This window comes from Acomys minous (genome assembly GCF_964271855.1).
Source record: "Acomys minous genome assembly, chromosome: 2".
NCBI classification, from domain to species: domain Eukaryota; kingdom Metazoa; phylum Chordata; class Mammalia; order Rodentia; family Muridae; genus Acomys; species Acomys minous.
In genome coordinates, this window is record NC_140484.1 from 3999050 (window position 1) to 4020312 (window position 21263).

General features: G+C 49.5%; 1 protein-coding gene across 6 annotated transcripts in view; it reads left to right on the forward strand.

The window, feature by feature from the left end:
• ABLIM1 (actin binding LIM protein 1) overlaps nt 1-21263 on the forward strand; it is a 275685-nt gene that overhangs the window by 172086 nt on the left and 82336 nt on the right. For all 6 annotated transcript variants that reach the window (XM_084762924.1, XM_084762923.1, XM_084762926.1 and 3 more), the window contains exons 5-6: nt 2983-3109; nt 4756-4849. In XM_084762924.1, coding sequence (XP_084619050.1) covers nt 2983-3109; nt 4756-4849 — 221 coding nt within the window. The remainder of the gene's footprint in view (nt 1-2982; nt 3110-4755; nt 4850-21263) is intronic.

Consider the following 21263-nt stretch of genomic DNA (forward strand, 5'->3'; position numbering starts at 1 on the left):
ACTTCTCTAAAAACAGTATATTCCTTTTGAAGATGGGGGAGGCTGTAGTGTATGGTTGGTGGGTATGTGTGCAAGTGTGTGTGTGTGTGTGTGTGTATGTGTGTGTATGAACACCAGATGTCAATGTCAGCTGTCTTTGTCCATAGCTCTCAAATATGTATTTTCTGAGCCAGGATCTCTAACTGAGCCAGGAGCTTGCTCACCAGTGGGAGGGACCAGCTGGCCATCCTGGGATCGTCTGCCTCTTTCCCTGTCCCCTAGCCAGGGTCATAGACAGACACCACCCACCCTTGGCTCTGTACAGGTGCTGACCTAATGTCAGCATGGCAGCCATCCTGCTGACTGAGCCGTCTCCACAGCCCCTATTGCTTTTTAAAACTGCTCATTTGTCTCAGTCGCAATACTGTGTTTCTACCATTCGAAGACTGTGTGTGTGGGGGGGGGAGCGTTGTTTGTTTTTGTTTGCTTAGATTTATTTATTACATATACAGTGTTCTGCCTGACAGCCAGAAGAGGGCACCAGATCTCACAGATGGTTGTGAGCTACCATGTGGTTGCTGGGAATTGAACTCATGACTTTTGGAAGAGCAGTCAGTGTTCTTAACCTCTGAGTTATCTCTCCAGCCCGAAGACTGTGTTTTAAAATAAATACTGTGGATGGTCATTTTTATCTTCTTAGAATATTATCAGATATAAGATTTAAGGGCAATGTTTTAGATGACATGTTGGGTATTTGGTAACACACTTCTCATTACTTTAGGATCATCTTATACACACACAGTTTAGAATGGCCTGTACTTTAACAGATTCTAACCCGGCCCCTGGAGAGATGGCCCAGGGGTTAAAAACACTGCTCTTGCAAAGGAGCCAGATTTGGTTCCCAGCACCCGTCTGAGACCATGTACAACTCCAGGTCCACAGATGCCACGCTCTCTGGCCTCTACCCGAACTTGCACACCTGTGGTAGACGTAAACTCAGCCAGGTGCACATATACACAGAAGTAAATACATCTTTAAAAAAAAAAAAGGAAACTCTAATTCTAATATTCAGAACTTAAATTTTATCTTTATGGATACATATTTTTAATTTTTCACATTCTAGTGGTTAAGGAAATCAAACAACACAGATCATGCGAGGGGACAAGTAAAGCCTTGCTCCACAGGGGGCAGTTTCTTAGTAATCTTATGGTTTTCTCCAGAAACATTCTATTCTGGGAGAGGAACATGCACACCCCTTTCTGCAACACACACTCATGCACACACACGCACACACATACACACACACACACACACACACACACACACACACACACACAGAGGAGGGGATTTTGCAAATGTATTTGTATAGTAAGATTTTAGACATGAATTACTGTGTCTGAAGCCATGCTAATACCTGCTGGTCAAGACACCCACAAACGCCCACGGTCAAAGAAACAGGATCAGTTAAGCTGCTGAAGCAGGAGGCCCCAGAGCCACCTCTGGGTGGATTCAGGGTGTGTTCAGGGTTGGGGGTCACTCCAGGGAGTCAGGTTGGTGATGGGGTCTGGGAGAATCAGGGAAGCTGGTCTGAAAGCGCCCTTGCCCAAGGAGACAGTGACAGGTGTGGTCAGAAGAGGGGGCTGTGCCTTCACTCTGTGTAGTGGGAACCCTGACTCTGTCTTATATATGGCCTTGCTCTGCTTTCTCAGACACATGGATTTTGAGTGTTTGTAGATTTTGATGTTACTTTTCTTTTTTACTTCCAACTCCTCCACTCCACCCCACCCCACCCCACCCCTGAGACAGTTTTCTTTGTGTAGCCTTGGCTGTCATGGAACTCACTCTGTAGACCAGGCTGGCCTCGAACTCACAAAGATCCGCCTGCCTCTGCCTCCCAGACCACTGGGATCACAGGTGTGGGCCACTGAGCCCTGGCTGATGTTAGATTTCAAATAACTTCTCCCTTCTCCCTGTGTCTGAACTAACACATGTGTGTTCCACTTCCCTAACATGGTGGAGTGCGAAATAATCCGCACAATGTCGGCCACTTTAGTAACAGCGAATATTATTAAAGAGCCATTTTTGAGAGTGGCAGGGTCCAGGTGCAGGGCCAGATCAGCGGGCCCAGTGCACACACTCTGCCATCCTGTGGTAGTCAATACTGACTGACAACCGACAGGATCTCAAACCCACAGGGGCATGGCTGTGAGACTTTTCTAGACTGACATAGGAACATAAGAGAAGATACAGTGAGCTGAGCGCCAGCGTTGATGTCTCTCTGCTGCCTAACTGCAGCGCGTTGTGAGCAGCCGCCACTGTGTCCTAAGATGAAGCCTTGCTTCCTTCCATAAGCTGCACTTGCCAGGCTTTTTGTTACAGCAGCGAGACATGTAACTGACAGATGGGCCTTCCAGAATCTGCCGAGGACGGATGAAAGCTAAGGAATTAAGTCATTTAATCAGTAGTCGAAAGGCTGGCTTAGGTAGGAAGTAAAATTCCATTACAAGCATGAGATTGATGAGCACGCGCGCTCACACACACACACACACACACACACACACACACACACACACACAGAGAGAGAGAGAGAGAGAGAGAGAGAGAGAGAGAGAGAGAGAGAGAGAGAGAATGAGCAGGGCTCCCGGCGCCATGCGCTTAGCTGACTCACATGTGTCCTCAATTAAATAAAAGCCTTTCCTAATGCCCTAGCCAAGACGCTATAATTAAATGGTCTCAAGGCCAACTGGACCCCAAAGGGTACCTGGCTGCGAGGAGCTAAGGGGTGAAGGAGATTCACCTGATGAGATCCACTGAGGTTTGAGCAGCTGCCGAGCCACGTGAGGACAGGTCCTGGGGGGGTTGCTGGGGAAGATTTTATACAGGGAAATGAAGCCACACTTAAAGGCAGAGTGACTGGGAGAGCTGGCTGCACCGTGGGGCGTCGATCCTCTCTGGGCTCTGCGAGGGTGATGGCATTAACCATGGGCTGTTGTTTTCCTTCAGACTGCGCTGGCTGTGGAAGAGACATTAAGAACGGGCAGGCACTGCTGGCCCTGGACAAGCAATGGCATTTGGGCTGCTTCAAGTGCAAGTCCTGCGGGAAGGTCCTCACCGGCGAATACATCAGCAAGTAAGTCTGGGCCAGGGGAGTGTGGGTACCAACAGGCTCTGCTTTCAGGGGGATGCCCTCTTCCCTCAAGCATGCCCAAGAACATTCCCATGTTGCATCAGTATGAATTGTTTGCTATAAAATTTCTTGAAATAGTTTCATTATTCTGCCTTTGCTGTGCTGTGAACTTAATGGACTATTAATTGTGGCCTGATTTAATGATTAACAAGGCTGGTAAACTGTGCTTTGTAATCAATTCCGCACCTAGCCATTTCCCCTTTGCTCTTTTTGTTTTCTATGTGAAGCTAACAAGCAAGGTTTTCTTCTCCAGGGCTTTAGACATCCTCCCCCCCCCCCCCCCCCCCCCGCAACACATGGGATCTAGGCTCTGAGCCTGGGAGGACCAGAGCCACAGAACAGCCTGTCAGGGTGAAGGTTCATGTTGGAATCAGAGAGCGCTAGTGCAGGATTAACTAGAGTTACACAAATCTGTGGAGTTTTGGTAGGGTTTTCACATGATTTTTTTTGTTTTGTTTATTGTTTGTTTGGTTTTTAGAGATAGCGTTTCTTTGTGTAGCCTTGACTATCCTGGACTTGCTTTATAGACCATGCTGGCCTCAAACTCACAGTGATCCACCTGCCTCTGCCTCCCAATTGCTGGGATTAAAGGCGTGTGCCACCACCACCGCCCAGCTCATTTTTTAAATATGTGCTCTGGTAATGAGGGAGAATCTGCCACCCTACATCTTTTTATAACTTTTGAAAATCTCCCCAACCAAGGGGTAAGAATATAGCTTGGTGAGAGAGCACCCCAGAGAGCACAGGCCTGAGTCGGGTCTCCAAAACCGACTGGAGATGCAGTTCAGCTGGTAGAGGACTTGCTGTCTCGCACAGCACCCTGGGTTTGAGCTAATCCCGTCTGAAACAGGATGTAGCGGTAAACGCCGGGAAGCATTGTGCTCTGATGGCTTTGGCTTCTTAGAGAGTTGGAGGCTAGCCTGGCTACATATGACCCTGTCTCAAAGGTCAAAACCAAGAGCTATCCAACTTTATTAAATCATTCATTCAATATAGTTGATGAAAGTAATTTTATAAATAAATCCATGAAATAATTGAAAAGGTAGCTTAGCTCCCACAGCCCAGAAATAGTTTCAGAGCATGCCTGGGGTCAAACTGAAGGTCTCCTGTAAAAGAGTAAAAATCTCTGCCCGTGGCTGTGAGGGGCAGCCAGAGGCAAGATAAGTGTCTGGCTCTCAAGTGACACTGAAGACTGGGTAATAAGCAGTGTGGCTCTGCATACTAACACTTGGGAACTGGAGACATGGCTGTGCTCTGAGGTAAATGCCTGCTGTGGAGCTGAGACATGTTCTAAACGCTCAGAGCCAGGGGGACCTGAGCTGCTGAGGTGATGTGTGAGGCTGTAGGACACCCTGGTGGGCCTGTGAACACACGAAGATGGTGTGGGAAGGGAGGTAAGGCACCCTGGGCCTCTCAGGCATAGAGGAGCCCTGGGCTCATATGAGGGTTATTTGGGCTGCCAAGAGAGGAGCAATACAGGGATTTCTCCTCCTTAGCTCTGTGACTCCCAAGGAAGTGGCCGCGGTAACTATGTGGTCGTTTGTGGCTTTGGTGTTTTCCCAAGACCTGAATGCAGCTTTGTCTTTCAGGGATGGCTCCCCGTACTGTGAGAAGGACTACCAAGGGCTCTTTGGGGTGAAGTGTGAAGCCTGTCACCAGTTTATCACAGGAAAAGTCCTGGAGGTAAGTGACAGAGAGCCCCCCTCAGATGGCTGCCATTGTGTTAAAAGGTCCTCAACCACCCCACCCCCACACTTGCCGTCTCCTCCTGAGGAAGGAAGGCAGCTGCAGGTGACTGTTGACCAAACGCCAAGGGGTGAGTTGAAGGGAGGAAAAGATTGACTTCCCTGGGAGTTAAGCAGACTCTTTTTCTTAGAAATAAGAATCTGGCATCAGACCCTCTGTTCACCTGTGCTGCACGTGTGTGTGTGTGTGTGTGTGTGTGTGTGTGTGTGTGTGTGTGTGTGTGTTTGCCTGTGTAGACCCCAGAGGCTCAGAGTCAACGCTGAGAAAGGAAGAGAGGCGCAAGGTGAAGGGGTTGTCTCTCTTGCCCTTAGAAAGCCACATCCGCTGTGACTCAGAGAACCTGTGGCCTGTCAAATTCAGGTGTGACTGCTTCCAGCCAGGGCTTTGTTTCTGCCTTCTCAGCAGCTACCCTCAGGGCCTAGCTAACTCTTCTTGGGTGAGAGAGGTTGCAGTAAGGAATTCTGGGACCAAAGCTCAGAGAACACCCTGTTTCTCACAGGCTTATCATCTAGCTGGAGAGAGAATGACAGTACACACATGCATGCACGCGCACACACACACGCACGCACAGCGCCTTCCTCTCCCCAGATGGCGATTGTGTGCAGGCAGAGCCAGGAATCCCAGCAGCTTTAGCCCAGGACCAGCCCATCATGGGGCTCCCAAGGGCATGGGGGGGGGGGTTGAGGGATGGGGGGGGGGGGGCTGATTCCCCATGGCCAGTGCAGTGTGTTTTAGGGATGTGGATCCTGGGAATCCTTACCTTGGTGCTTCTGGGCCATTGGGGGGGGGCACGGGGGGACATTACAAGTCCCATTACAAGCTCTTCCCCTGAATCAGAGTGGACCCCATGGACCAGTTCTGAGGCTACAAGGAAGAGAGTGCCATATCTGGGTAGTCTGAGGAAGAAAGCTCTGTCATACAGAGGATCACATACATGCAGGAACTTGTGGGCAAGGACACAGGACACAGGACACGCGACATGCAAGGACAGAAAATGAGCATGCTGTGGGGCGCTGTGCTGGAGAAATGGCAGCAGCGGGGATCCCGCTAGGATCACGTTCAGAAGCCTGAGCTTTGCCAAGAGACGTGGGAAGGCTTTGATGATTGGTAGCTGCAGGGTCATAGGATGGGGTCAGGGTGCTGTGGAAAGAGTAAGTGGGAGTATTCAAGCACCTGTGCACACACATTCCCTGCCACACTGCTGACAGCAAATGGAGAAGGAAGTAACTCAGTTATGCCCCAGCAGATGCCTCAATGAAGAAAATGGGTTACTATGTAGCCTTCATGGAAGCAATAATACGCACCGCTGCACAGACAAGCCATAAGTGAAGGATGGCAGATAACCGATGATGGACAGCGAGGGTTGTGATCAGACACCCAGACAAGGAGGAGCCCATCACAAAAGGCCACAGACTGGTGTTTGCCAGGGGCTGGGGGAAAAGTGATGGTGACCGATTATGGGGCAATTTCCATTTAGCAAATGCTTTGGAACTAGGTAGAAGAGGTAGGTATGTGGCATTGAAAATTCACTAGGTGCCTCTGGATTGTTGGTTTTAAAATGATGCATTTTAGACTACGTGAATGTTGCCTTGAATCTAAAAATTAAAAAGCCAAAAAGGGTGGGAGGGTGCTGTAAGGAAAAGAGGCGAGAAGATGAGCAGCTAGGTACCCAAGTTTAAGGTCATGTGTTTCATCAACCATTCTTGCAGTCTGTACATGGAAATATGTTCCCCAAAGGAGCTGGGAGGGGAAAGGTGCTTGTGCGCCCACGTGTGTGTGTGTGTGTGTGTGTGTGTGTGTGTGTGTGTGTGTGTGTGTTTACATTTAGGTCAACAGCTGCCAGCAGGAATCTATAAGATACAGTTGCAAACCAGAACAGGCCATTTTGAGGACGTGCTGGTCCTTCCATGTTTCCTCTCTCAGGCTGGAGTCACAGAGGCTGCCAAGGACCTTGTGGCAATTTGGGCTCAGGTGTCAGTCATGGGTGGATGAGTTTAGGGCTTGGAGACATTCCATGCAAAGCCTCCAAGCATCAGGCAGCCTGGGCGTAGTTTGCACATTCAGCTTAGATTAGGGGTCCGCCCAACAGGCTCTGTTCTCTGCAGATGGGTGTGTGACCCAGAAAAATGTCCACAGGGGTTAGCACAAGACATGTGACAGCTTGTGACTCAGCTGGGCTTGGTCTTCAAGAGAAAGCAGGGCCAGTCTCAGTGCCCCAGCCCCACGCCTAATTCCCAGGGCCTATTGATGAACCATTCTAAGAGCAAGTTTGTCTTGAGTACTACAAACCTTGTCTTTCTGTTTTAAATTCATTTTTATCCATGTATCAGTGGGTTTATTTTCTGCATGAATTGCAATAGTGGTCACTTAAAACAATTAATTGTCTCTGTTTTAGAGTCTAGACGTTTGTAACAATGTATCATCCGGGCCATTGCTCTCTCAGATGTGGAGGAATGAACATCCTCTTCTATCTCCAGCCTCTTAGAATGCCTTAGCTTGTGGCTGCCTCACCCCAGGTGCACTTTCAGAATCACTCCCCTCAGCTAGCTGCCCTCCCACCTTCCTCCAAAGCGGGCATTTCTCATTTTCTGTAAGGCCATGTCCATCTCTCAAATAGCCTCCTCAAGACCCTTGCCTTGATTATATCTCTAAAGACAGTTTTCAAAGAAGTCAACGTCCCCAGCCCTGAGGACTCGCAGTGGAGCTGTCTTTTGCTTGTTCTGTTCTAGAAAACCCAGAGACCACCCAAGTATCAATGTGAAAGACTATAAACATTGGAGGGGAGCTGAGGCCCATGTACATGGTTCCCCAAAAGGTACCACCATGCACCCAAGGGCTCTTTGAAGAGAGAAGGGCCCCCGAACAGCAGGTCCAGGCACGGCTGTGTCTCCTCTTGGTCCTCTCACATTTCCTGGAGATCTCCAGCCTCCTTGGCACTCTCTTCCTCTCACGGATGCAGGGCATGCATGTAGCCTTCAGAGTAACATCCTGCCCTCCCGCCTGCCCTTTCTTTTTGAGTTTTTAAAGGTTGTTTTGAGACAGGATCTAACTGGAGCTTCCTGCGTAGCTGAGGATGACCTTGAACTGTTGCATGCTGGGATTACAGGAGTGGATGAGCATGCCTAGTTCGTGTGCTGCTGGGGTTATGGGTCCTAGCAGCATTGCCCCAACTGTCTGCCCATCCCACGCCCCAGAGTTGTAACCCACACACATTTCCTCAGCCTGAGGGGAGGGGTAAGTGGAGACCAGGTGGTCTAATGAGAAAGGTGACAGGGGACCTAGGGACTCACTCTTGGCTCTGGAGTCACCCTCTGAGGACCCTGGAGAAGCCTCTCAGCATCCTTCACCTCATCTCTCCTTTCATTAATGGAGATCATTGAAAATATTCAGGAAAACCCAAGACTCGGGCGCTTGACTCCAGTGCCCGTGTGCGTGCCAGCTATGAGTTTTCCAAGGCCTTCTGAGTCTCAGGGGTCAGGAGCCTGGGGCTCATTTTGACTGAAGATACCGACAGGAGACTGGCCTGTCACCCCCAGGCACACGCATACATACTTGTGTCATACTTTTCTTTATGTTCACTTACTTCCTATACTCCTTTCCGTGGTGACATCGTCTTTGGGGACGATCTGTTGTAAAGTCTTTAAAAGTATTCACTAGGCCTGAGATGGCTCCGTGGGTAAAGGTGCCTGGTGCTGAGGCTGATGGCCTGAGATGGATGTACGGGACCCATGCAGTGGAAAGAGAGACTTGACATGCATGCTCACTGTGGCTCTCACGAATGCCCCTCCAATGCGCACGTATACACACACACACACACACACACACACACACACACACACACACACAAACACACGTGAATTAAAATGTAACAGTTCCCTAAAGTGTTTACTAATTGACCTATAAATCCAAAAAGCGTTCTGAAGATTGTCATGCTTGACTCTTAATTTAACAGTCCAGGAGCAAATTAGAGTGAAATACTAGGGTTTATGGATCACCTCCTACCTCCGGTCCCTTCTTTGAACTGTCCTTGGAACCAACCTCTCCTGTTTCTTCTCCACGTTTCCCTGTCTGCCCACACCCCTTCTTGGAAGCTGCAAGGCAGCCAGGTCAGTTACGGGTGCTACTGGGCCTGGGACTTCCCTTGGCTACAGAGCTCAGTCATCTTTGGTGGATGCCCCCTGCCCCCCTTCCTGCAAACTGTAAGCAAAGTCTGAAGAGCAACTGGAAAGGGCTTGTCCTGTGTGTCCTCCCTCACCCCTGGGCTCCCTCATCTCTGGGGCTGCCCACCCTGGCCACCCACAACCCCAGGGAGATTGTGTCACGGCTCACTCTGGCCCCAGCCATTGTCTCCCCTACCTCAGTGCCTTCCCTAAGGAGGCCCCTGCAGGCTGCTGCCCCAGGCACGTTCTTTGGTCCCTTCTGGAAGGAGCCAGGCAGAAGCTGTGTCCTGGTTCTCACCACAGGGCTGGGAAGCAGGTCTCGCTGTCCTTGGTTAGGTCACACAGGCTCTCCTTTCCTCCTCCCAGCAGCCAACACCTGCTGCCTGAATCTGGTCTTTCCAGAATGTGTGGTGAGGCCTGTTTTCTTGGGGTGCTCCTGGGGACTGTGTGCTGCTACCTGTAACAGCTACTAAAGAACCTGGCCTAACGAGACACCATTAGAGACTTCCTCCCCCCTATAGAAGCCCTCAGGACCGTGTCCTGTGTTGCTGTGTTACCTTGGAGGTGTTTATGCTTGCTTTAATCCCACTCCCCCCCCCCCAATACACACACATACACCCACGTCTGTTCAACTCCTGGTGTGGAGGAATTGGAATCACAACACGATGCACTGAAATCCTTCCCCCAGATTCTCCAAGAGATTAAAAACCAGTAGATTCTCTTGGTCTGGCTTTTTAACTGATTAAAATATCGGCTTTTTCACAAAGTGGGGAGTGTGTGTGTGTGTGTGTGTGTGTGTGTGTGTGTGTGTGTGTGCGCGCGCAAATGCACACTAAGCCACATTAGAATGTTAAGGCACTTTGTCCTGTGTTGGAGGCATGTTTTGTTGGGTTGCTCACCGTGAGTTGCTCTTGTTTTGCACTGGCCTGTCTCTGGGAAGAGACGCATACGTTGCCCTACAGCATGTACACCACAGGTCTGGCTCTCTTCAGAGTCTGCAGAAAACAGCCAGGCATGGTGGTTCACGCCTTTAATCCTAGCACTCAGGAGGCAGAGGCAGGCAGATCTCTATGAGTTCCAGGCCAGCCTGGTCTAAAAAATGAGTCCAGGACAGCCAGGGCTACTCAGAGAAACTCTGTCTCAAAAAACAAACAAACAAAACAAAAAGATTTGCCAAAAACAGTGTAAAGTGCCAAACCTCTCCCTTCATGTTCTGTCTGGAGCCGGAGCGACAGTCCATACAATGCGAGCAAATGGCACTATGCCTTTTCAGTCTTCACACCAATTTGACTTTTTTCTTTTTCCTTTTTCTTTTCTTTTCTTTTCTTTTTTTTTTTTTTTTTTTAAATGTTTAAAGAGCTTAAATCTTTTTGAGAATTGGGGAAGGGGAAAGGATCAGGTCCCTCTGTTGTGTGGGCTAGGTGTTCTGTGCTCCAGGGGATCATGAGCTACCACAGTGTCCTGACCTTGTGTAACACGTTTTACTATTTGCAAATGATCATATAAATATTTAATTCTCACAGCAGGCCCTGTAAAGTGGCAAAGGCCTCTACCACTGACCTGCATTTATAGAAGAAGCTACCCAGTGCTGGGAAATCTGGAACTAATTAGCAACAGACTGAAATTAGAAAACAGGTCTCTTGATTCTCAGAAGGTGGGGACACATGGGAGCGTGTGCACGTTTGTGCACAGCCATCCACAGTCAGATAACTGGGCTTGAAGCTTGCTGGAGGACCAAAATGTACGGCTCCTGATGAGCAAGAAGCCTGTCTCAGTAGCTGTCCCGTTACACCTGTTCTGGAGTCAAACATTTGCTGCTTCGTCGCTTGGTTGGTTTTACCAGCTATGGTGCCGCTGACGCCCTTGCTCAGGGTCCGTTGCTTTTCTGCGGAGTCAGACTTAAGGGTGTCTCGGGTTCGTTACTCAGCTGCAGGCAGCCCAGACACCTGGCAGGGCCCTCAGAGCATTGCCAATGAGTAACACTGTCACCAGACCAAGGGCTCAGTTTCTTCACAGAGCCCTAGCCTGGGACTCTTCCCAGAGCCACGGGTATTCTGGAAGCTCTCGTGAAGCAAGGCGAAAGTAGGGACACTCGCTGGTAATGTTTCCTCATTCCAGACTATTGATGAATGACTAGAGCTAGACAAATGGTTTCCTGTTTTTGTTCTGTTCTGGAGATGGGAGTCTTGCTAAGTTGCCCAAGATGGATTTGAACTGCAGGACTCAAGCAGTGTGTTCACCTCGGCTACATGAATAGGTGAGACCGTAGGAGACTCCTATACTACCACACCTGGCTTGAAATGGTCTCCTTGTAGAAGGGTTAAGCAAACAGTGGTATATCCACGTAATGGAATATTACCTTGCCATGTAAAAGAGTGAAATGTTGATTCATGCTACAACATGGATGATACTTGAAAACACTCAAAATTATAGGAAAGAAGCAAGTCACAAAAGATAATGGGTCCTATGATTCAGCTTGTGTGAAATACATAGACTGGGTAAGTGCACAGAGACAGGAAGTAAGAGAATGGTCCCAGGGACTGAGAGAGGAGAAGGAAATCGGGAGTGACTGGTTTTTTAGTTCAGGGAGGAGTGACATCCCAGAATTAGACAATGGTGATGGTTGCACAATATTTCTAATATATTACAAAATGCTGAGGTGTCTGTTTTAATAATGTGAATTTTATGACACCTAATTTGCACCTCGACATGAATGTATACATATGCGTGTGTATAAGCAAACACACCTGCTACCTTTGCAAGGCTGTGAGACACACAGTTATTCTGTGTGTATAAATGACTCTGGAATTTTAAAAGGACAAAACTTTAAAAGGACATAGACATACACTCATAACCCACACACACACACACACACACCGCACAAACACACACGTACACACACCACACAGTAGCCATCTTAGTTTCCTGTGTTCCACCGCTTTCCTCTCCGCCGTTCTCTCACACTTTAACTGGGTAAAGACGTGAAAATGAGCAGTTGGGTCGGTTCACCATCGTCGTTGTCGTTGTCGTCATCCTCATCATCATCATCATCGCCATGGTCTTCGCTTGTAGCCCAGGCTGGCTCAGACTTGCTGCCGTCCCTGTTAGGTTCTTTCTCACTGTGGGAAGTTAAACTTTGGTTCTTTCCTGCGTCCACTGTTTGCCACTGCTTGCACCTGGACCCTTGGTCCTAGAGGGCCGTCGACTGATGTGAAGTCTTGGGTGGAAGGTGACCTTGAGTTTAAGTTGTACACAGGGAGGGCCTGTAAAGTGTTCGCTGTGACACTGTTGGCGAAGAATAACTTAACCCCTCCCGTTCTGAACAGTGGGGATTGCCCCACTTGGCGTTCTACATGGCTTGGCATGGCTTGAGGAAAGCGTGCCTGGTCCCCACCCCAAGCCCCTCCCTCTCTCTCTGGCATTCCCACTGGCGGAAATGTGTTGCCAGGGCAACGAAAGACTGTTCACAGCAGTAAAGATTTGATATTTATGGAAAACTTGCCCCATTTCCTGTCAGAACAAATGGAGGAGCTCCCTTATCCGGAAATGACAATTTGAAAAGAATTTGTATTTATCTTGAGTTGAAAAGATGTTTTGGTTTTGAGAGTGATTTTTAACTTCGGAGAGTTAAGTCAGTTCAAGATTTTCCTTGCTTTTCCTTGATCTTAAACATATGATTTTATTTTACTGTTTGGTTTCAGCTACATGTATTGTAAAACAGTGTGTTACTTTCTTATCTGACTCAGTTAGGTTTTAAGTTTATGAACTGTTATTTCCATGCCAGTGTGTTGACGCACAACTTTAACCCCAGGACTTTGGATAGAGAGGCAGGCAGCTCTCTGAGTTCAAGGCCAGCCTGGTGTACAAGCAAGTTCCAGGAGCCGGGGCTACATGGAAGACTGTCTCTAAATGGGGAGGAGAGGTAGCGTGGTGAGCTGGCTCTGCAGTTAGGAGCACTGGCTGCCCTTCCAGAAGACTCGGGTTCAGTTCACACACACATAGTGACCCACAAGTGTCTGGAACTCCAGTTCAGGGAGGTCTGATGCTTTTTCTGGTCTCTCTGTGTGTTGCATGTATGTGCTATGACAAATTGCACCATCAACTGGGCAGTGGTGGCGCACACATTTAATCTCAGCACTCGGGAGGTAGAGGCAGGTGGATCTTTGTGAGTTCGAGGCCAGCCTGGTCTACAAAGTGAGTCCAGGACAGACAAGGCTATGCAGAGAAACCTTGTCTTGAAAAGGAAAGAAAGAAAAGAAAATTGCACCATCAATGCTCACCAGGAAGGCTCCCCTGAGTGAGGTGTGGAGGGAGCATTTGGACCCCTGGTCCCTGACAGGAATTCAGGCCTCTTCTCTCACCTCCCTTGCACTAGCAGGCTCCCTCCCACTTTGCTTCACACCCAAATGTGCTGGCTTCTTGGACCCTGTGGCCTCCTGCCCTGTGGAGGCTGCTGTGCCAATTCCAGCAGATGGACCTGCTGGTGGGTGGCCAGCTAGCCAGGAGGATGGTTAGAGCTTTAGCCCATGGGGGATGAGCAGGCACAGGGATGCCGCCCCTAAAGGCAGAACCTGGAACCTGGGGACTTGGTGTCACTCAGTGGTGAGGTAGGAGGAAGAGGCGGGTGCTGTGGGAACACACGCACCAGAGTTGGTTCCACTGGCTGCACTGGAGCTGATCCTCTGCCCCAGCATGCTCAGCTATCTGGCAGGGATAATTAATAAGAATTACGTAAATCAGATAAGACGAGAGCTGTCTGAGGCAGTGTCTGACATCCTGGGCCTCAAGGGATGTTTTTGTTGTTGTTTACTTGTTGATCTATTGCTTTCATTTCTTGCACTTTGAAAGGAAGGGACAAATTCTGTAAAGGCCAGTAGCTTTAATAAGCCTGCATGGCGGAAGGAGGCCAGTTCCTTCTCCTGTCCCGCTCTACATATGATGATGTCAGTTGCACCATTAGGGGGTAGAGCGATAGTTTAGCAGTTAAGAGAACTGGCTGAGCACAGTCTTTAATCCCAGCACTCAGGATTCAGAGGCAAGCAGATCACTGTGAGTTCGAGACCAGCCTAGTCTACAGTGGGTCCCAGGACAACCACGGCTACACAGAGAAACCCTGTCTCGAAAAACAAAACAAAACAACAAAACAAACAAAAAGAGCACCAGCTGCTCTTCCAGAGGACCCAGGCTCTGCTCCCAGCACTCACTGTGGTGGCTCACAGCTGTCTGTTGCGCCAGTTCCCAGGGACCAACACTTTCCTCTTGGGCTCCTTCATGCAGGTGTTGCACATACGTGCAGGCAGGCAAATATGCACACATGTAAAATAGGTAACACTTTTAAATGTGGCTCACAGTCCGGATGGTGCTTTGAAATGCAAATCCCTTAAACCGCTTAGCTTGAGAGCTCCACATGCGTTTGTGCCCATGGGCTCCACCTCCCGGCCTCCCTCAGAGCATTTTCTATCAGTCTTCACCAGGATCCGGCAGCCAGCAGCATTGCTCTGGTTAGTGGAGCCAGTGACCTCACTTTCTGTGGCAGGTTCACCTGAGATGTCTGAGGAATTGTTTAGCTCAAAATGAGATAATATGTATAAAATGCCCAGAGCGCCTAGTAGGCATTCAGAACCCCTACACACACACACACACACACACACACACACACACACACACACACACACACACACACACACACTCACAGCACAGGGCTGTGACACACAGTAAATAAATCAATGTAAAGTTGTAAACACAGCATAAATTGTATAAACATAACACGCTGAGCCAGTCTGATGAACGAACCTCTTTAGGCAGAATTTCCATCGACAGCACTGCAGAGTTCTTTAGTTTTGAGTGCACACGTCCAAAATTGAACTCAGTTTTATTTTGAATTTGCGTAACATGTGTCTGGAAAGCAGCGACTTGGACAAGAGAGCTGTTTGCAAGCTGTGCTCGCCACACAGCTTTCCCTCTTCCCAACTGCAGAAAAGACGCTTAAAAGCACTAGTCTTTTTTCAAGGCCAGTCTGCGGGACCATTTCTGGTCAGATTTACAAGGTACTTAGCCGCGAGCGGCTGTGAAGAGATGGTACTTCCTCACCTGCACTTAACAAAGGAATGTGTACCCCCCTCCTTTTCTGGAACATGGACTGGCCCGTCGTGGCTGCTGGTGTGTTTAGTCAGTGAAGCGAGGAAAGGAGGCGTTGAGAGGCCGGAGCTTGCCACAACCGCTCTCGTTTCCTGTTTGAGTCTCTGGAGTGATGCGAGTGGCTGCAGCCTAGCTTCTCGGGAAGCCGGGTGTGTAAGCCAGGCAGGCAGGGGCCTCAGTCTACCCATCTGAGGTCTGGCATTTCCAGAGAGTTGTTCTGCCCAGGAGAGCTGAGGACCAGGAGCAAACCCACAGGAACCCTGGCACAAGGTAAGTGCACATTGCAAAGTTGTCCTTCGCCTTGGAGGTAGTGGTTAGGTCTCTGGTGGGCAAGCTTGGGAGCCACTGAGACATCCGCGGGATTGCCAGTTGCAGGCTAGCAGCAGGGACTAATTCTATTATCCCAAAACGCATTTTATTGAAAATTTTTTTCTAATGCTATACTTTTGAACTGTGGACCATCTCTCATAGGCAGAGATCTAAACAGACAAGGCAGGTCCTGCCAGGGTGCAGTAGAGGGCAGTGACTTTTAAAAACTGGAGCTGTGGTTTGGTGTGATTACTCCCAAGAATGAAAAACCAGTGCTTTTATGTGTGTGTGTGTGCCTGTTCCTGTGTCTGTCTGTCTGTGAGTATGTGCTGTTGGGCTTCAGAGCTCTGAGAAGAAAGGACTGTAAGTCCCGGGGGCAGGGGTACTTGGTGGTCAGGTGACGTGGGACCCACTAGACTCACTACTGTAACGTGTGGACGGTTTTCCTTAGTGACTTCCCCATGGCTGCAAATGCAGATCAATATGTTTGGAGAGTGTTCTTTTTTTCCTTAATTTTTATTTTATGTGCCTTGGTGTTTTGTCTGTCTGTCTGTCTGTCTGTGTGATGGTGTTGGATCCCCGGAAATGGAGTCACAGATAGGTGTGAGCTGCCATGTGGGTGCTGGGAATTGAACCCCGGTCCTCTGGAAGAGCAGCCAGTGCTCTTAACCTCTGAGCCATCTCTCTACACTTGGATAGTATTCTTATTTGTTTCAGCTGCTGCTTGGAAAGACCCTCCTGTGTGACTTCTCACCACCCTTGGGTGAGCAGTGAGAGGACCAGTCTTTATAATAAAAATAGTTTTCTTAAAAGCCCAGCTGTTCGTGCAGTTACATGTGAACGCTTATTGTATTTTTGCGTGCGGAGGGAAACATTTTAAAGTGTGTTGTGTGAAGTCTGAAGAAGAAATGAGAAAGCTATGCCGACTGTGTACAACTAGACGAGAGCTCCTGGTGGCTGAGGTCGGAGATTTGTTAGAAATCCGAGCCAGGATCCCGGGGGCTGCCGAGGAATGCTGAAAGGATGTGGAAATCTTTAGATTACCCAAACAGGTCCTGACAAGTGAATGAAAAATAACTAATTAAAATATAATTGTTGCCATCCTGTGAGGGATCAAAAGGCTGGTTGGGTCTCCAGCCGCTCCAGGCTTACAGGAGTGAGTTACTTTTGCGAAGGCTTTGGTAGAGCCAGGCCTCTTGTAGACCCGAGGACGGAGGCTGTGAAGAGCTGTCTTAAGTTGATCGCCTAGGCATTCTCATGGGTCAGCGAGTTGACCCCTGTGCCAGAGGGTCATCTAACAGCCACAGGAATGTTGCACCAAGGCCACAAAGGGCTTTCCCACCAGCTCTGCAGGCTCTTATCTGTGAGGGCCTAGCAGTCAAAGCCTCCTGGGTCCTGTCATCGTCCTCTGCCTGCAGAGCCCTTCAGAACAGGGCTTGTCAGCCTGTGTGATGCTGATATTTTGGATGGAGTCATCCTTTGAGGCTGGGGACTGTCCTGAAGGGTGTTTAACTTCAGGTTTGGTCTGTACTTGCCCAGTGACAGTAGCACCTCCCTCCCCTGCCACAGCCTCAGATTCCTCCAGACACTGCCAGAGGCTCCTAGCAGGGCATAGGCACCAAGCTGAGACCTGTCCCCCCCCCCACCCCCCCACCCCAATCTAGAGATTCAGTGCAAGTCAGGTTGGGAGGGAGGGGAGAGGTGGCTGGCACCTGAAGGGATTCTGCAGAGTCTCAGGAAAGTCCCTGGGCAAACATTTCAGCCTGATCATTTTGTGTTGAGTTTGTCCAGCCTTTACCTGCAGTCACGTCTTGAGGGGTGGGGGCAGTGTATGTCTCTTTCCCCCTTCCCCTCAAAGGCTGGCTGGTATTTTTGTCAGTGCTATGGTTATATAGTCAGATATATATCTTAAGTGTATCCTGGGACCTACTATTTAAAACGGAGAGGAAACACAGTGACCCACTGCACACTGCGAAGAATTGTCCACAGCTTACTCATTCTGCAGATAAAGGTGTTTTGATATGTGGCTGTTGGGTGTGTCTAGGCAAACCTGGGGTTTTCATTTGTTTGTCTGGTTTTGGGTGGTTGTTTTTCTACTTCTGGAAATTGAAAATGAATGTTTTCATCCCCCACCTCCTCCCCCCCACGCCCCCCTCCCCGGATTCCCTATTGCCATCCCAGGAGGTCTCAAATGCTAGTGTTTTTTGTTGTTGTTGCTTTGTTTTTCTGAGACCAGTTCTCTGTGTAGCCTCCTGGTTGTCCTGGAACTCTGTTTATAGACCAGGCTGGCCTCAAACTTACATTGATCTACCTCCCTAGCGCTGGGATTAAAGGCGTGCGCCACCACGCCCAGCCTTGTTTTTTCAAGGAACTACGTAGGGAACAAGGAAGTCAGTGGCTGGGAAGTCTTCGTCCATCTATTTGTTTCTTCTCCAATTGGCACCTGCTACTGCTTGTTCATGCCAAAAGATAAACCCAGGTCCGAACATCTGAACCGGTGGCTTGCCCACTTATATCGCACTGGTTTTGGACGGCCCCCGTGCTCCAATGGTAGCTGTAAATGTCCTAGCTATATACTCAGAGTCTTGTAAACTAGCCGACCCTTAGAAGTTGCGTTTGCCACATTTTATGGTGTTTCTCCAAAGAGCAAGGTGCGGCTGTGATTCCCGTGAGCAGCTGATAAGCCAGGAGGGGTCGCGCCGGGACAGGCACCAGGCTGGAACCAATTCTAGTGATATAGCTGCCCTGGTATCATCATCAGACTTCTGCTTTTGACTGAGAAATAAGTTTGTTTACCTCTGCCTGGAGGCACCAGTGTGTCATATTGCCATGCGTGCTTCTAGAAACATCCATCCACCCCCCCCCCACACACACACACTCACTGGACCTCAGGCCCACACGTGCAATGAGCTTTAATGTGTTAGGTCATTTGCCCTGGGGATATAACACGGTTGCGCTCAGCAGATGATGACCCTTGGAAAGACCACCCAGGAGCTTGGCCTGCAGGAAGCTGGATGCCTGTGCCGGGGCAGGAAAAGGCATGAAGTGAAATCTTGGTCCCTTATTATGAGTCACAGCTAACACTCCTGTAACAAAATCCACAACAAATTTTTTTAATTAAAGTTTTATATGGCACAGACTGTTTCAAAGCAAACAGCCAAAGACTTGAGGGAAACTCCACTTTTAAATGTTTTGTTGTGGTGGAGAACGGACAGCTGTGTACAAGTGTGACAGGACAAACATCTGGTCTAATGAGAGCAGACAGGGGAACCTGCTGAGACCTGGCCATTCCAGGAGCCCTGGCCTCTGCACACCCTTTCCTCCTGGGACCCAGCGCTTCCCCTTAGGGTGTCTTTATGGCCAGCTCCCACATAGACAGGGGAGGTCAGAGCAATATCTCAAGATTTTTATGGCGGGCTTTGGCCAAGAGAAGAAAGTCTAGTTTTTGTAATTTGCTCTGGGAGAGAAAGGGCAGGTGGGGTGAGGGTGGGTGTGGGGAAGGTCAGCGAGACTGGTTGTCAGGCCTTTCTAGCTCTTTGATTCCTGTTTGCGGCGCCAAAACGTCCCGCCCTGAGCGACTGCTCCAGAACTCTCATCTGCCAGCTGTGTGTTTTTTCGAAAGGACCTAGCTCGTCCTATTGTGGGCAGGGTTTCTGTTTAAAAGGTTGACAGGCGCTTTGAATAGCACAGAGGAAGTGAGTCTGTGGGTTATAGAATTTGGAAAGGAAGAAAGCTTATAAACTCGTATTCACACGATCCAGAAAGTGAATTTCCGCTGGTATTGAAGTCCCCACAGGCTAACGCTGCCTCTGGCTTCTGTGAGATGAGGAACATCTGAACCCCAGAGGACCTCACGTCCCCTCAGAAAACTGTCAGCCTGAGGAAGCTTCCAGGCCCTGCCCTTCTCACACGTCGTGGTGTGGCGTCTCAGGACTGAGAGGGTCCTGATGGCCTCGCTGCAGGCTCCCCATGTTGTGAGACAAGTACTGAGGTGTGAGGTGTGCCCGTGACCCGAACTCAGAACTTTCCTGGGATGTGTGGGAAGTGAGGATTCTGTGGTGAGAGGTGGAGAAAGCGGAGATGTCTGAGGCTCCTGCCTCAGGGCACAGACTGAGCCCAAGGCCTGAGAATGTGAGCGACACAACTGAAAAGTGACATCGGCAACTGTTGTCCTCTTTATCCGTAGGTGAGAGGGGAGACACTGTGCGCAGCAGGCAAAGCTCAGTGCGAGGCTGGTGATATTATTGCTCAGCTGCGTGAACTCCAGACCTGGGGCTTATGGTTCACTTAAGGGGCTGGGGCGATGGATGGCTCAGTGGTTGACAGCATTTGCGCCTCTTCCAGAGGTTTTAGTTAGCAGCACCCAGGTCAGGGGGTCACACCTGGCCAGAACTCCAGCTCCCAAGGACCCAGTGATCTCTTCTGGCCTTCATGGACACACACACACACATACACACACACACAAACACACACACAAACACAAACACACATACACAAGTTGAGAGAGAGAGAGAACACATATACATAATTAAAAATATTTTTTAAAAAGCAACTTCAAAATTAAACTAGTTTCAAACTAGTAAACCTAGAAGGTTTATTTTGATTTCCTGGGCTTCAAATCTGCCTGTGCCTGGAGCCAGAGAGGCTGGGAGCAGCCCCGGGAGGGAACACACCCCAGTGCCTGTCCCCTTCCCCACACCTGCGGAGGTGACTGTGGCCTCTGCTTGCTACTGGCCATTTGTTGGCTCCTGAAAATGAGCTGGAGCGGAAATGCTCGCTTTACGCTCAAGACCTCTCTCACGTCCCCTTACTGCTAAGTAGGAATTTTCTTCGATTGTTTTAGTTCCACGCAGCTGGCTCCTTGCATTCCCCGCCCCCCCACCCGCATTCCCCCCATCACCCCCCCCACCCCTGCTCCACTTATATCCGTATACCTTGTCCAAATAAACACACTTGAAAAGATAGAGAGATGTGTTTGGCAGAGCTCGGGACATCCTCTAGCAGAGTTTAAGGCTAGCCTTCTGCTTTGTTCTGGCAGCTAGTGACGGATGCCAAGTGTATCTCCTCTGGCACTGGATGAACCGCGCCAGCGCTTACATAACGCCATCTAAATCGCAGAGGGGGCAGGATGGGGGGGGAGGGGCAGGGTCCTGGGTTCCTTTGTGCTGTACGAAGAATTCTAAACCTTAATGGGAAAGAAAGTCTTCTTGGCTGGGCTTGTTTTGCCTCTAAACTGCGGAGTTGTGTAACCCTATCTGTGCCCCTTATCTTGGTTCTTACAGGCAACTTTGCACCCCTCTTTCCCCCATCCACCCCCCCTTATTCCTGCCCGTTAGCTACTCTCCCCCCTCCCTCCCCCTTCCTCTCCCCCCTTTCCCCCCTTTATTCCTGCCTGTTAGCCACTCTCCGTCCCTCAGGCTCCTGCTGTTCCCATCTTGGGTCTCTTTGCACGTCCTTCATCCTGCATGGAACACTCTGTCACCACATATCAGCACCTTTCTGATTCCTCGGCTGCCTGCTGGTCCCCTAGCTCAACCCTGACGACCCCAGGCCATCTTCTGTCCCCTGACCTTTCCTCCTATTATCTGAAATTCTTACCTGTTTGGGTCATGTTTGCTCTCAGCTACCTACTGAAAAAGGTAATCAGGTGTCAGTGCCACCATGACACTGGAGGTAAAGCAAGTGGGTGAACGGGCATTTGGACGACTAGATGTGCGTTTGGTTGGATAGATGGATGGATGAAA